The sequence below is a fragment of the Lytechinus variegatus genome, chromosome 2 (assembly GCF_018143015.1).
Source record: "Lytechinus variegatus isolate NC3 chromosome 2, Lvar_3.0, whole genome shotgun sequence".
In the NCBI taxonomy this organism is placed as follows: Eukaryota; Metazoa; Echinodermata; class Echinoidea; order Temnopleuroida; family Toxopneustidae; genus Lytechinus; species Lytechinus variegatus.
In genome coordinates, this window is record NC_054741.1 from 77,540,403 (window position 1) to 77,556,264 (window position 15,862).

General features: G+C 34.4%; 1 protein-coding gene across 1 annotated transcript in view; it reads left to right on the plus strand.

Moving 5' to 3' along the window:
- Positions 1 to 15,862, plus strand: part of LOC121409131 (serine/threonine-protein kinase TAO1-like) — a 52,154-nt gene that overhangs the window by 18,152 nt on the left and 18,140 nt on the right. Inside the window, exons 4-8 of the mRNA XM_041600962.1 lie at positions 5,747 to 5,848; positions 10,556 to 10,601; positions 13,387 to 13,536; positions 13,992 to 14,052; positions 14,388 to 14,479. Coding sequence (XP_041456896.1) covers positions 5,747 to 5,848; positions 10,556 to 10,601; positions 13,387 to 13,536; positions 13,992 to 14,052; positions 14,388 to 14,479 — 451 coding nt within the window. The remainder of the gene's footprint in view (positions 1 to 5,746; positions 5,849 to 10,555; positions 10,602 to 13,386; positions 13,537 to 13,991; positions 14,053 to 14,387; positions 14,480 to 15,862) is intronic.

A 15,862-nucleotide genomic window follows, 5' to 3' on the forward strand; every position in this document is an offset into this window, starting at 1 on the left:
CATGTAATAAGTAACAGAAAAAAATAATGGAGCATTTTACTGGTTAACAATTGATAGGGTTAACAGAAATTTTATTTACTATCCCTCACAAAGATGTTGTTAAAATTGAAATGCCAATGAGACAAAAGTGATAAGATTTTGGGTATACATACAACAGTGAACAGTCACAGAGATTGAATTAATTCAAGTAGTGTGGATCTCTCAGAATTTTTTTATTCTTAATTACAGAGAGTGGATGTTAGACTGAAAGTGGTGAAGTAATTAGCATTGATTTCTGTGTTGTACCTGAAGAGCTGTTAAAGCTTTTAGTCAGGTGTGAAGTACCTATTGCACCCTCCAGTCAATCTTAACGTCCTGCTTCATTATTCATACAGAGCTGCACAAACCAAATTAAGCTCCTGTATCCAGGCCAAATGCCCAGCCAATTGCTGTCTGATTTCCTATTTCACAATTCCATGCAAAAGGTACAGACAGTACAGTATTTACTCAGTCAATTTTCTTTCTCTCCCAAGCCTGGTAAACATTGTTGGGAATGCCAATTGCTGGTTTATTGGGCAAAGATTTAGACCCAGTAAGTGGTAATTTAATTATGCAATCCAATTTGGTCTATTGAAGGATATGATTAGCATATTGAAGGTGGAATTTTAGCATTGAATATTGATATGTTCTGATGGGAGATGGATCCATTCAATTACTGTTTCTCCATCTTTTGTAGTTGTCTACACCCAATCTTTAAAGAACAAGTCCACCCCAACAAAAACTTGATTTGAATAAAAAGAGAAAAATTCAACAAGCATAACACTGAAAATTTCATCAAAATCGGATGTAAAATAAGAAAGTTATGACATTCCAAAGTTTCGCTTCATTTCACAAAAACAGTTATATGAACGAGCCAGCTACATCCAAATGAGAGAATCGATGATGTCATTCACTCACTATTTCTTTTGTTTTTTATTGTTTGAAATATGAAATATTTTGATTTTCACGTCATTGTCATGTAAATGAAGTTTCATTCCTCCCTGAATACATGGAATTCCATTATTTTAACATTTTGTGCTTCAGGCAAGGAGGTCATAATCGTCAAATTCGTAAAAAAAGAAATATTGTATAATTCAAACAATAAAAAACAAAAGAAATAGTGAGTGAGTGACATCATCAACTCTCTCATTTGGATGTAACTGGCTCGTTCATATAACTATTTTGGTAAAAGTAAGCGAAACTTTGAAATGTCATAACTTCCTTATTTTACATCCGATTTTGATGAAATCTTCAGCATTGTGCTTGTCTGATTTTTCTCTATTGATTCAAATCAACATTTTTCTGAGGTGGACTTGACCTTTAATGTATTTTGATGGGAGGTAGATACCACTCCCACTCTGCCTGTATCTCTCGACACCCCTCCACCTCGCTTGAAAGGGCAAATCTACCCCAAAACAGCGTAACACTGACAGAAATTGACCAAACGTAGATTTAAAATAGGAAAGGTATGACATAATAAAGTTTTGCATAATTTCACAAAATATATGGACAATGGACATTCTTGTTGGTATGCAAATGAGGGAACCAACACCATCATACTGACTATTTCTGTTGTATTTTATGTGTTAAAGAGGAAGTTCACCCTGAAGAAAACTTTGTTTTAAAAATAGCAGAAAAAATTAAGCCTGAGTCATATCGATTATTTTGAAAACCGGTGTTCGACAGCTCTAATTCGATCGAACATCGATGCATCGAATATTGAAGGCGGGGAAAATTTAGTCTTTTGTTTTTGCGTCGATGCGATGCGCTTTGCATATGCACTACGCACTGACGGTATGCGCTGGCGTTGGCCGGGTGAGCGTTGCACAAGCAGATGACAGAGCAAAGTTCGTTTGTATTTTCCATGATCACAAAACACACAAAAAAGGCTGGGGACCAAAGCAGAATTCTTCCCAAAATATCTTCAACAATGATATTTGCAGATGACAAAATATAAGTTTAAAATGAAACAATAATAAAGACATGAATCACGCAGAGTCGATCCGAATGATTTTCGGTCAACTAGCATTCGCAGTCCATTCACCAGCCCCGTCCGCAGCTCCGTACACTCACTCTCCCGAAACGACAGGCGTGCTTGACGTCAGCGCCAGCAAACAAGTGCAATCAACGGAGAGCGCTGCAACTTGCCTGAGATTGTGTAGTTGGATCCAAAATGAGCTCCAAATAAATTTATGGGAATAAATACGTAATTTTCTCTGGATGATCATTTGAATTGCTATTCAATGCTGATATAATGATTGTGAGGAAAGATTGTGGAATATGAGTCATGACGATGTTCGAGAATTAATCCTGATAATGACAATCCAGTTTTTTAGACGCAATTTAGCATGCGATCAAAATAAATACGAATGTTTCGAATCGAGTCCTAAATTCATCTAAATTATTACGATTTAACAATATTTTATGGTCATTCTTATTGACGATGTCAGCAAAGTATGTTATGTTCATATGGAAGAATTAATACTGGGATTATTTCTATCGTTATTCCATCTCTGGACGTCTCCAAGCTAGCTCCGAGAAAATAAGCACAATGCGCATGCGTGTTCGATGACGTATGACATATTTTCCCATTCATGAAATCAGAGCCCAAAGTTGGGCACAAACTAGCTTTAAATTGATGGGAAAAACAATCAAACGCAATTTTCTCTGTTTTGTAATGTAAAATGTTATTATATGGTGATATTACGAACTTGAACTGAGTTTTTGCATGTAGACAATGTTCGAGAATCAATCCTGACGTGATGATTATTTTTTTTAGACAAGTGCACTTTTAGCTCGACTCAAGAAGTCAAGTCGATTGTCATGAGATGTTCGCCATTGAAAATTAAAACGATATACAAACGTTTCACATCAAGCTCTAAATTCATATTAATGATTATCATATGCAAATTATTGTTAAATATTACGATTAAATAATGTTCTATGGTCATGATATTAATATTGTTCATGAAAGCAAGATTTATTTTACGTTGATCGCGTCAATTTCCGGCCATTTTCTGGTTTGATTAAAGAACAGTACTGCGCATGCACGATCGATGGCCATGACTTCCATTCATGAATTCATCGTGCATAAATTATCTCGGCACGAGCAGACGAGTAAGACTCAAACTATGATCGAAATAAACTTCAAATTAATGGTGAATAGCATCATAATTACTCAATCGGTTTCATTTTGGGGGCAATAGAAATCAAGTAAGTAGTAGTAAAGTTGGACATTACTGATATTTTGATGATTGAGTTTAATTGATTGTGTAAACCAAACGAATCGGCCGGCCGACGTATTTTTTTTTTCGATGCACCGATTTTGCAAAATCTGCACCGGTGTTCGATGACATCGATCGAACACCGATTTTAAAATCGATTCGACTCAGGCTTAGAAAAAATAGTAAAAAATATTGGTGAAGGTTTGAGGAAAATCCGTTAAAGAGTAAGAAAGTTACTAGAGTTCAAAGTTTTGGATTTGTGACGACATAAACGAGCAGCTGCACCATGTGTTATGTAATATAAAATGCATGAATTTCAAATTTTGTATGGTTCCTGATGACTTAATTTTGTTTTCTATTCATGATCGAGTTTGAAATGATTTGTCTATTGATATATAAAAGGTGCAGTGAAAACCATTTTCAATTTTCAGAGAAAATAACATTTCATTGATTTTTTACCATTCGCTATGTAGGAATGCTGCTCGCATATGACGTCACAAATCAAATAATTGAAATTCTAATAACTTTTTAATCATTTGATAATTTTTTTCAAACCTTCGGCAATATTTTTTATCATTTTTCTGCTATTTTTACAATAAACTTTTTGTCAGGGTGAACTTCCCCTTTAAAGAACTCTGTGCGAAAAAAATTGATATTCCTCCCTTAATATGTGGAATTAAATTTTAATCAAAAGCAGTGCGATCAAGAGGGTCCCTACTCCTTAATCCGTATTGTCTAATCTGTAAAAATTGAAATATTTTCATAAACAAAAAACTGAAGAGATGGTGAGTGAGATCATTGATTCTCTCATTTGCATATGTATGAGTTGGCTAGTTCCTGCAATTTAGAACCAGGCCAATAATACATTGACTTCAATGTGGCTAATCGTGTATTCATGGGGTCATATCTTGGGGGGCTCTATGAACCGATTCCCACCAAATTTTAGGTTGTGGGGGTTTTTCATCATGCCTCGCATAGATATGGTATTAAAAAAATTCTGAAATGCAAAAAAGTTTGTTGTGATGTCATCACTTCCGTACTTTAAGGCAAGGGTATGTTGAATGTCGATTTACAAATTTAAAAGTCAACACGAATCATGATTGAAAACTTGATTACAAATCACCAAATACAATCACGGTCAGCGGCGCACTGTTAAGTGTCAAAAATATAAAGCTGTTTATATGTTGATTGTCTTTTATAAAATTTCCCGCTTTCGTTAGCGCAGCTTTATTGCGCAGTATGACCCATCACAAGAAAGGTCAATTTGGCACCTGCTTTTGTAGGCTTCCACTGCAAGAGAAAATTAAAAGACATAACAAAATTCAATTGTGTTCAATGTCGCTTTCACGATGCTGAAGGTCAAATCTGAGATGATCGTGTTTATAAGCGCTTCTTTTTTTTTACTTTGAAAAATTTTCTTCTGAATCGTGATTTGAAAGACATTTACTAATACAACCAGGAATGGAGGACATTGAACACACCCTCTGTTTCTCATGATATCCGTTGTTTGTAATCATGTTTTCAATCATCATTCATGTTACCGTTTAAAGCTTGGAAACCGACATTGAACACACCCTATATTTTTGTTCTCTTATGTCAATGCTCTTGCCCCTTCCTTATCTCAACCTGTCTAAAGCCACCCCCTCACATACTCTCGCTGCACTCTTACACCTGTCTCTACCCTCCCACCCTCATGTCTTGTTGAGATTGTTCAAACTGCAGGAGATCAACATGCATGTAGGCCTACATGTATGTGCATGGGCATAACATATACATATATACGTTTTTGTCTCGCCTGCATAGCAGAGCGAGACTATAGGTGCCGCTCTTCTGGCAGCGGCTGCTGCGTCAACATTGAAATCATTAAGGTTATGTTTTTTAAATTAAATCATAACTTAAAAAGTATATGGACCTACATGTAGTTCATGAAACTTGGACAGAGTGGTAGTGCGGTCACTTGTTCAAGGTCAAATGTCATTTCGGGTCAATGAACGTAATATTATAATGAATTTTTTTGTGAATAATTATTTTATAGTCGTTTTTAAAGTCAGTACTGCTGCTATATTGAATCGCCTAATGCAGGCGAGACTGCCAGAGGCGCTCCACTTGTTTTTTTTTTATGGACTGAGTTTATGTGAGGGCAAGTGTCGTCATATTCAATCACATTTTTTTTTAAATGTGTAATGTTCTTTGTTCATTTTGTTGGTAGATGTACAATCAACAGGGAATAATTTTGCTTTACAAATTTGAATAGCAGTTTTGGTCATAAGAGAAAAGCTCTCAACTAAGTAAGGTACAGTCCTATGTAAAAATATTCTATACAATAGACTTTATACATAGCAGACTTTCAAAAATATGGAGCAAATTGCAATGCAATACCAGGAAAATTATTCCCTGATCAACATGATTTCAATGTTGAGGTGTTGATTTCTGTAGAATATGAGAATTCAACTCCTGAGAATACTTTAAACTGAATATGGGATCTCTCTTTTCATTCTTTTTAGAAATGGCAAGACATCATCAAGGAAGTTAGATTTATTCACAGAGTACGGAATGCAAACTGTATAGAGTTCAAAGGATGCTATCTCAGAGAACACACTGCTTGGGTAAGTTCAGTTCAACAATTCTTACAAGAAATTATTCCACACATTCATACATATCTTTCAGATTCCAAGTAACCTTGTATTTATTTTTTTTTCTATGTAGGCCTTTACTTTTGTAAAGAAAAACCCCAGTCCTTCATTAGGTGGTCTGTCTAAGACAGATCACCTATTGTTTTCGTCAGAATTTTCTTTCTTTATTTATTTCTTTCTTTATTCTTGGCACCTATGTTTGTCGCCAACTTTTCTCGAAATTGGCTGAATCAATTTTGCTGATTTTTTCGTCATACATAGACTCTATCATAGAGACGGCAAAATAAGCTTTTCAAGGTCATATGGTCATGATGACGTCATCTACGCGCCATTTTGTAAAATTCTTCATTTGATCATATCTTCATTATCAATTATCAAAAATTAACAATATTTACATGACATTAACTTCATGTCAAGGGTCAACTGTCAATGTCATCAAAGGTCATGACGCGCGCGTACGCGCGCGTCAAAGGTAAAAAAATCGTCCAAATGACCTATAAAATTTTTTGGGTACGTTTCAGGTCATTTTAAGCATTTCAAAAATTTGCGCGCGCGTTTCCGCGCGTTACACCTTAACACAACGCAGAAAAACCGTTTCTTTTAATATCATTGCATTGCTAATAAAATTCTGAGCAATTTGATACCTTGATCAACCTTCTACAACCATTAATATAGAAATTAACACCCATTAAAGTTTGCAGCACGTGTGCGCGCGAGCTCTCACTATAGGCCATATATGGGCAAAAACATGCCTATTGTAAATTCACTGTAGCTCTTTAAAAAGTCCGTTGACCCCCAATTTTTTTTTCATATATCGATAGAGTATGAGTTGTAGATTTGATTTCATGTCACCATTGTCCCTAAATTATATCGTGACGTCATCAAATAGGCGCCCAAACTAAAAATTTTATTTTTTCAAAAATGACGTCATCAAATTTATGCAAATTTGGCTGTAACTTCTCGAATATAGATCATTTTTCGCCCAGATTTCAATACATTGTAGTTTAGAATGTACTCTTTCTCCTCAGTTAACATGAATATTCGTTTTGAGAAACGCATCATTGCGTAAAACAGCGATGAAAAGAGGCATGTCATTTTTCCTCATTTTGCGTGTAATCTCTATGGGACATGACTTTTTCCCAAAACTAGATTCGACATTCCTCTATTTCGTGAGCCATATCTCCATTATTTCTTGTCAGCTTTCCTTGAGCTTTTAACATGTTGTAGCTGAGATTCTGGGCTATCGGAAGTGTGCCCTTCATTTTTTGATCAGATGCCGGGATCATGCCCGTATTTCACTTGCAAAATTGGAATTGTAATTCTCAAAATTGCTTACGTGTAATCTCTATGGGGAATATCGTGGCTCAATGGATAACGCATTTGACTTGCTTTCTCGAGGGCGGAGGTTCGATTCCTGGGGTAGAAAAGATGATTTTTTTTCTCTTTTTTTTTTCTTTTTTGCCACCTCTTACATGATCCTTTATGATAATTAAAAGGTATGAAAGTTAAAATTTAGCAAGATAAAACAGATTATAATTGTTTTTTTCATATCACATGTATTTTGTGTGTAATCTCTATGGGACATGACTTTTTCTCAAAACTAGATTCGACATTCCTCTATTTCGTGAGCCATATCTCCATTTCTTCTTGTCAGTTTTGCCGGAGCTTTTAATATGTTATAGCTGAGATTCTGGCCTTTCGGTAATGTGCCCTCCACTTTTTGATCAGATGCCGGGATCATGCCCGTTTTTCACTTGCAATATTGGAATTGTAATTCTCAAAATTGCTTACGTGTAAAGTCTATGGGAAACATTAATAATCATATTGAGCAATGGTCAAAATTTATTCTTAGGATGTCTAGAATCAAGATTATCAATCATATCTAAATTATTCATTTTATACATTAGCCGACTCTGAATGAAAAATCATGACAGACCACCTAATTCGTCCGCATGACGAATTAAATTCTAGTTATATTTATAACTCTGCAAGCCTTAATACAATGTTCATTCTCTAGATGAATATAGAGTGAATAGATTCAACAAGTACAATATTCTTTTGTGTGAATAGAAGTGGAGAAAATTTCCCTGATACATTACATGATTTTTCAAACCTTGGAAAAATGTTCTGGTCTTGGCCTTCACTTTGTTGACTTGTTATTTGAGATCTATATCAAATGGTTTGCAATGCCAGTGTGATGTTTTTCTGCTGGTACTAGGCAGGATGCTCAAGTTAGATTCCATGGAATATGGTTCTGCTTTGAGATTACAAAACAATCAACTTTTTACTGCAATTCTTAAGTGTTCTTTACCATTAAAAAGAAGAAATATGATTTTGAAGTTTTTGCCACTAAAAGTGTGCATTACTCAAACCTGAACTGAGGTCATGTGTCACATATTTTTCATTGTGATACGCAATCCATCATTATACATGCATGCATAATGTACTTGTTGAGAAGATTTGAATGAAACTGCTAACCCTGAAATCTGTGAACTGAGTACAAAGCTTTGGGTGAATCAGTGGTTTTAAATCAAATATCCTTATGAAGTCAATGAGGAAATGATTTTCTAGAAATGTTCCATCCAAGATTTCATGCAATACCTGTTAGCAATGTATGCAATATTGTTGTGAAATGGCTCAAGTGCATAAATGTACCATGACATAGTTCACATGCCAAAAGACTGATCAATTAACGTACAGTAATATGCATGTAGAGTGAGAAGCAGATAAAATGTTACTATTTGATTCTATTCCATTCTGTTTTATTTTCATGTTTTAGACTTTAACTGAATGACCTAATTGGAACCAAGAAATTACACCAATTATATGCTATGAAATACACAAAGCCAGTTTCATGCATTTTTAGAGTTCAACTCAGACCAAGTGTTATGATGTCCAATTCTCGAGACTCACAAATTCCATTGTTTATCATGCAAAATAGCTAGTTGTTTTGGCTTCCAATATGAAGGAGTTCTCATACAAATGGGACTGATAAAGTTATAATTATTAATAGAATACTTTCATTTATTTTGATTATTTATCAAAAATTTACAAATCAAGACAAAAAGGCAATATTTTATGGCCATACATGTCCATGCTGCAATCCTGTGAAGGTAATATCATTTACAAATTAGAATGAACTCTAGGCCAACCGAAGCATCTGTAGAAATTTGTTTTAAAAGTAGGCATATATACAGTATGAATCATTACAATTTAGCTTCATCCATTTATTTTTAACACCGTTTACATGGTCGCAGGAGAAGACAATATACTTTACATCAAAAGAGGGTATTGAGAGTGATTTCAAAAGTCATTCAGGTACCGGTAGCTGTTATAGGATATCCTTCTTTCCTGTGATCTGCAAAGCCGCTCAAGCCCAACGCCTCTCATCATTTAGGCCACACCCAGTTTCCTTAATAAATATTGTCCTGACGATAGGCCTGTATAATAAACTGATCCATGCCCTGCTACATGATAGTTTGGCATTTTCAGATAAGGAAACATTTCTTGATACATTCATTTACCGGAAATACCGTTCATGTTTTTATACTGACGTATACAGGAAAGAAACATTTTCTTTCTTTCCTCCTTTTTTTAAAATTTAGTTATCAATTCGGCAATAATTATATGAATGATTTAACATGAATAAAAACAGAACCATGTGCATAATTGTGCATACATACATGTATGTACGCATAGTGGAAAATGTAGAGGTTAGTTAAACATTATTCAGCATGAGGCTGTGATTGGCCTTTCTCAGAACTATACAAGTATACAAGGGGGGGAGATGAACTTCTTTCATTTAAATTTCTGATAGGGTAGGAAGGGGGGGGGGGGGTAGTTCTCTTAGAATCGCCTCCCATTGGTAGTGGTAGTATTGTGATATTTTACAAATGATGGTCATTTATGAGTGTGTTGCAGCAAGGGTACAATATATGCTACAATCATGAGGTATGTCTGGCCTTGCGCAGTGTTTTTGCTTTAGTATTGTGAATACCTGAGATGCCTGCACTGTCACCAACATCACAAATTTAAAAATACTTGCATTATGTCTTTTATGAAATGTGTCGGCAGAATGAATTCATAATGGATAGTTTAATCACATCCCTCCATATTTTCTAGGATTGTAAAAATGAACAGGTCACATCTGCTCTCTTTTATAACATTACAGGCGTACATGTACATGTATCTACATTGTAGTATGTGCAGCAGGCAAAGTCCTCGCCATAGCTCTTTTTTTCTCTAAAAAAAAGAATGCATATTTCAGATGGTGTCTCTTCTTGTGTGCTAATTGCACAGTGGCAGTGCATAATTGAAGGTTGGGTAAAAGTCGAGCATAAATACATGATTTGCATGTATTTATTTGCACTTGCTATTTGGGATGATGATGATGGTGTTCATGTGAATCATTTATGGCAAATACATGTATCTGTGGCCCACTTGCCACAGTGAGTTACAATGAAGTACAACTAAACAGATAAAAAACGGCTTGATTTTTTTTTTTGGGGGGGTATTATTAAAACCATTTTTTCTGATAAGAACTCCAGATAAAATTCTCTTGGTGTTGATGAATTGTGTTGCATCAACAAATTCTTCAGTCAAAATAGGATGAAATGCTGACTTATTTGAAATATATGAAATAATAATTTATGGAATTTCACTCTGTCTTATCTGTTTCAGCTTGCCATGGAGTATTGTCTTGGATCTGCATCAGATGTTTTAGATGGTTAGTAGCAAAATAGTCTCAAACTCATTACATGTATATCAAGTTTATCATGTTGGGTAACCATGACTAATTGACAATAGAATTCTGGAATAATTTGGGACGGTGCAGAAAGTAAAATTTAATGAACTGCGTCTCTTATAAAATTGTTGTCAAAACAAATTTAAATTTTAGATGTAATACTGAAAATAATGATTTCTTCAATATTTTCATGAGGCATTTTTGTCTCTTTGTCTCATCTGCTTAGCAGAGCAAGACTATACATGTAGAGAACTGTTTTATCGATGGTGGCATCGTCAGCATTGAAATTGCAACTTGAGCTTTTCTTGTAATGGCCAAATGTCATGCATCTAATTTCATGAAACTTGGACATAAGGGTATTCAATTGTCACTGATAATCTGGCATGGGTAGCAGGTAACATGATCAAAGTTAAAGGTAATATGGTCAATGAACTTTGTGGTATCAATAACTTTACAAAGGTTAAGATTTTGAATTTTCAAGGTAATATTGAAATGTAAGTCCCTATTCACTGTCGGTGAAATTAAAGGTAATTTTGGGTAAATTACTGAAGTGAGGATTTTTAATTTTCAAGAAAATTTAAAATTATACCGGTCAGTAATCCCGGTATAATGCTGAACATAGACATAATGGGAAATAATAGGTATCAGAAATTAGGTGAGTATAATTTCAGATTACTGGGTCAAGGTCAAAGGTCATTTCAGATCAATTTACTTAGATAAACATTTTTTTTTCATTATATGTTAAATCAAATGAAATGAAACCTCTAAATAGTTGGTTGTTAAATATAACAAATGATACAAAATGAAAAACAGGTTTCTTAGTCGAGGTCAAAGGTCATTTGAGGTCAACAACCGTCACCATTACAAATCATCGTTTTTGTCTATTGAAAATTTATTCATCTTACATGTAGTTTTCAGAGTCAGCTCTGCTACATGTACTACATGTATATTCCAATGGGTATTGCAGGCAAGACTGTCAGAGGTGTTCTACATGTACATGTTTATCTAGGCAAGGGGGGGGACATTGACAACCCAATGAACTGAATTCTACATGATCATTCCACTCGAGCAATGCATGGTGAATCTTTGTCATCAAATGGTAGAAGGCAGGCATGCATGCATTAAGGCATTTTTGTTTCCAGGAAAATTGGTTTTAGTTGTGCAGTCAGTCCATAGGAGTGACTCAACTCTCATTATTAATCACATACATAGACATGTATTTTTTGATGAGCAAGTCATTATACCAATCAGAATGTCATATTTCTTTAATACTGAAATTGATCTGTAGAGAAATCTACTTTGCATGGTAATTTATTTGGGTGTGACAGCATAAATCTTACAAGATTGTACACATGTGATGATGTTGTACATGTACAGTAGAATGAGATAATGTCTTTGTATGCCTTTTATACATTTTAAAGGTAAATCAATGGCACTCCAGCAATGAATAGAATGAAGAAGATAGACAAATGACTAACATGTATGAATAGAATTAATTTTGTAATAAAAATGAAACAAATGACCAAATTGAAATGTTAAGGACAGTTTAGGATATCTTTCAATTGATGTTGCAATTTTACGCCTTTTGAGTAACCCCTCTTTGCTTCCTGAACAGGAGTTTGACTTCTAAAATCATCCTGTTAAAATCTGAATATCCTGCTTCATAATGAACCCAATCTTTACTAAAGGGACATTACATTAGTTGATATAACATGCTTTTGTTGACATTTCTGATGCTGTGTGTAGAACTTGTGGTTTCAATTTACACAGGATGATTTGTTTACATTCTGCGCTCATGAAATACTGTGCGTGTTCAGGTACAACATGTAGACAAGGAAATCAGGATTCATATCAAGCAGAAAGTGATAATAGCAGCACTTATCTAAATGTTATAAATGATATCAGTATACTGGGTACCAATTTCAAGTTACTTCATCTAGAATTTGTTATGATATGAAATTATCATATTTCTTGTGTTTTGATATCTCTTGTGAATGGTTTACATGTAATCTATCTACATGTATGTCTGAATACTGGGAACTATAACATAAATGCTATTTTTTAGCTCTTTGGTGCATTATGATTTTTCTGATGAAGTTTATTGAATTTGAAGGACATTACAAAACATGCATATTGACCTTAAATGTCACTATTCTTAGACTGGAATTTAACCAAATACGTAGCTCTAATATGTATACTTGTAGCTTGAAGTATAAAAAAATACAAACAATTCCTTGGTAGGAATCAATACCAGGGTGCTACATAACGTTTTAGAAGCAAGTAAATATACATGTACTTGCCCAAAAATCTATTTCACTTGCCCGAAAAAAGTCATTGAAATTTACATCTCCAAAAGAAAGTTTTGTGGTTTATAAACCATTGACCTTTTCTCTCTTTTGACATGAACTGATCTACTGTGTTATTGCATTTCTTTTTCCAAAGTGATTTTATCTTGCCTGCCATGACCAAAATTAGGGTCAATATATCATATCGACCCTAATTTTGGAGAATTTGCTTGCCCCATTCGGGCAAGTAGTTTTGGTCTTTACTTCAAAACACTTGCCCGACTCTAACTTGTACTTGCCCCGGGCAATTGGGCAAGTGCTTATGTAGCACCCTGAATACCTTTTCCCGTCTATAAAAAAAGGAATTAAGATAATACATGTCATTTGAATTATTACAACAAATAGCTGCTTTACAATATCAACATTGCTAATCGATGTGGAAGATTCATTTACATGTGCATATTTTTAATTTATATTTGCAGTACATAAGAAACCTTTACAAGAGGATGAAATAGCCGCAGTGTGTGAGGGCGCTCTTCAGGGTCTACAATACCTTCACAACTATGAGACAATACATAGAGATGTTAAAGCTGCCAACATTCTTCTCACAGAGCATGGGACTGTTAAATTAGGTGAGTATAGCCTCTATCAAATATATTGCTGGTAATAATATCAATAACATAATGACAAAGTGATGGTGATGAAAGTGTATCATACGTGTGTCTTAGGCTTATTTCTGATTATATTCAGCTCTAAAAATAACATAATTTGCTGTTTCTTGCTTTCTTTCTTTTCTTTTTTTTTGCCTCTGAGCATTTTATTGATTACTAATTGTCATTTTACTCTGTGAGTCTCCTTTTTTTTTAGCTTACAGTCCTGCAGCCCCCCCTTTTTTTCATGTTTTTTTTTTTTATAGTTATTTCATGAAATACGAGTGTCTGTTGTGAAGACTTAATGCTTAATTGCTGTTACAGATGACTGAGAGAAAACTTTGGGTCTTATAGATTTGTTTTGAGTTTGTATTTTAAACTACATGAAATATTCTGACAATGCATTGAGAATAAATGTCTTTTGTTATCAAATCCAGGTGACTTTGGTTCAGCTTCATTAGTAAATCCAGCCAACTCATTCGTAGGAACACCATTTTGGTGAGTATCATTTTCATTTTTGCAATTTTTCAGACACTTATTATGAACATTGTACACTATTGATGTGTTAATGTGCATTTTATTTGAAATTAATGAATGATTAATTCAGAAAAGAGCAAGCTGTTTACTACAGATGTCATTTACTGTATCAGTCGTAAAATAACATTGTGATTTTCCTTTGTGACACACTTTTACCAACCAGTTTTCTGATGTTATAACAAATTATAGAGATTGTGAAATGCAAAGTCCTATATTTGTGATTGATGGTGATGCATTATATTGGTAATGAAATCTTCATGTGGCACTTGTAAAGACAAAGATCATTTTTCTTCCAGGATGGCTCCTGAAGTAATACTTGCCATGGATGAGGGGCAGTATGATGGCAAGGTTGATGTCTGGTCACTAGGAATAACATGTATTGAATTAGGTAAGTTATCTGCTTATTAAAATACAAATATATGATAATAAACCATCTTCTTCTTACTAAAGGCATTGGTAATTTTGATACTAAATTTTGAAAATTTTTATGGGTCATGATTAAATATTTTATTAGAATGTTAATTTAGTAAACAGAAATTTAGAGACTAAAAGAACTAAAATTACAAGGAAAAAACAAATTGCAGAAAATGGACAAGATGTGATTGAAAGTTTTCCCCTTCCCATCATAATTAATGAAATTCATGTTGACTGATTATTATGACACTTTATGGTAGGGGAAGGCGGGGTAAGTTGAGCATAGGGGCAAGTTGAGCCACCAGCCCCAGGCCAATAATGAATGAGTCAGACATTGTGGTGGTGTCATGTATTGATGACCCATAGCATAACCCCAAACCCCACCACATTGTTTCCAACTTTGAAACAAAAAGTAGTTTTTTAGAGGGAAAAATATGAATTTCAGCCAAAAAAGTAAAAAAGAGTGTGAAATAGATAAGTGCTTTATAAACACACACGTCTTTAAATATAATAAAGACATGATAACAACATTATTAGTCCAGGTATGGATCTTCATTCTTGTCATAGTCTTTTATATGATGGATGCATAATAAATGTGTGGATACAAAATTATCGCACTAAGTTTGGACTGGGGTAAGTTGAGCCAAACAGCATGGGGCAAGTTGAGCCATGGTAATTCCTATGGTAATGTATCTTAAAAAACAAACCATAAAAATCGATTGAAATGCAGGCTGAAGTGAGCAAATTTACATGACTGCTCTTTTCCTTTTACAGGATGTTAGTATTTATAGAGAATTAGCAAGTGAAAAGACTTTAAACAAAAAATTGACATGCTGGTTCTCCCCCATACATTTTGTACATAGTTTTTGTGGCTCAACTTACCCCAGAAGGTGGCTCAAACTTACCCCATATATGGGGCAAGTTGTGCCATTTGACATCGTTTTTTTCAAAGGTCACGATGACTTTCAGTGTGGGGATAGAAAGTTTTATATAGGTGGAAAATATTTCAGAAGAATTAAATTTCAAGGCAACGTACTTATTTCGACAAGATTATTAATCATATCAATTCTAACATGCAAAAAGCAAAAACTGTCACAACTTACCCCGCCTTCCCCTATATTTGTTTTTGGTATGCAATTATTCAGTTGTGTTTGTCAAAATTTTCCCCAAATTAAACATTCTAAGGTAAAGGCCTGGGTCATTACGCTATTAATAAACAGGTGTTTACTGTTAACCAGCAGGGGTAAAAAAAAAGCGTTTACCAAAAGTTGATAAAATTCCCTATTTTGCATCTTTAAATCCATGAAACGGCCATCCATTTTCCACATTTCCTTGAAATTGTTTTGATTAAGTTGGA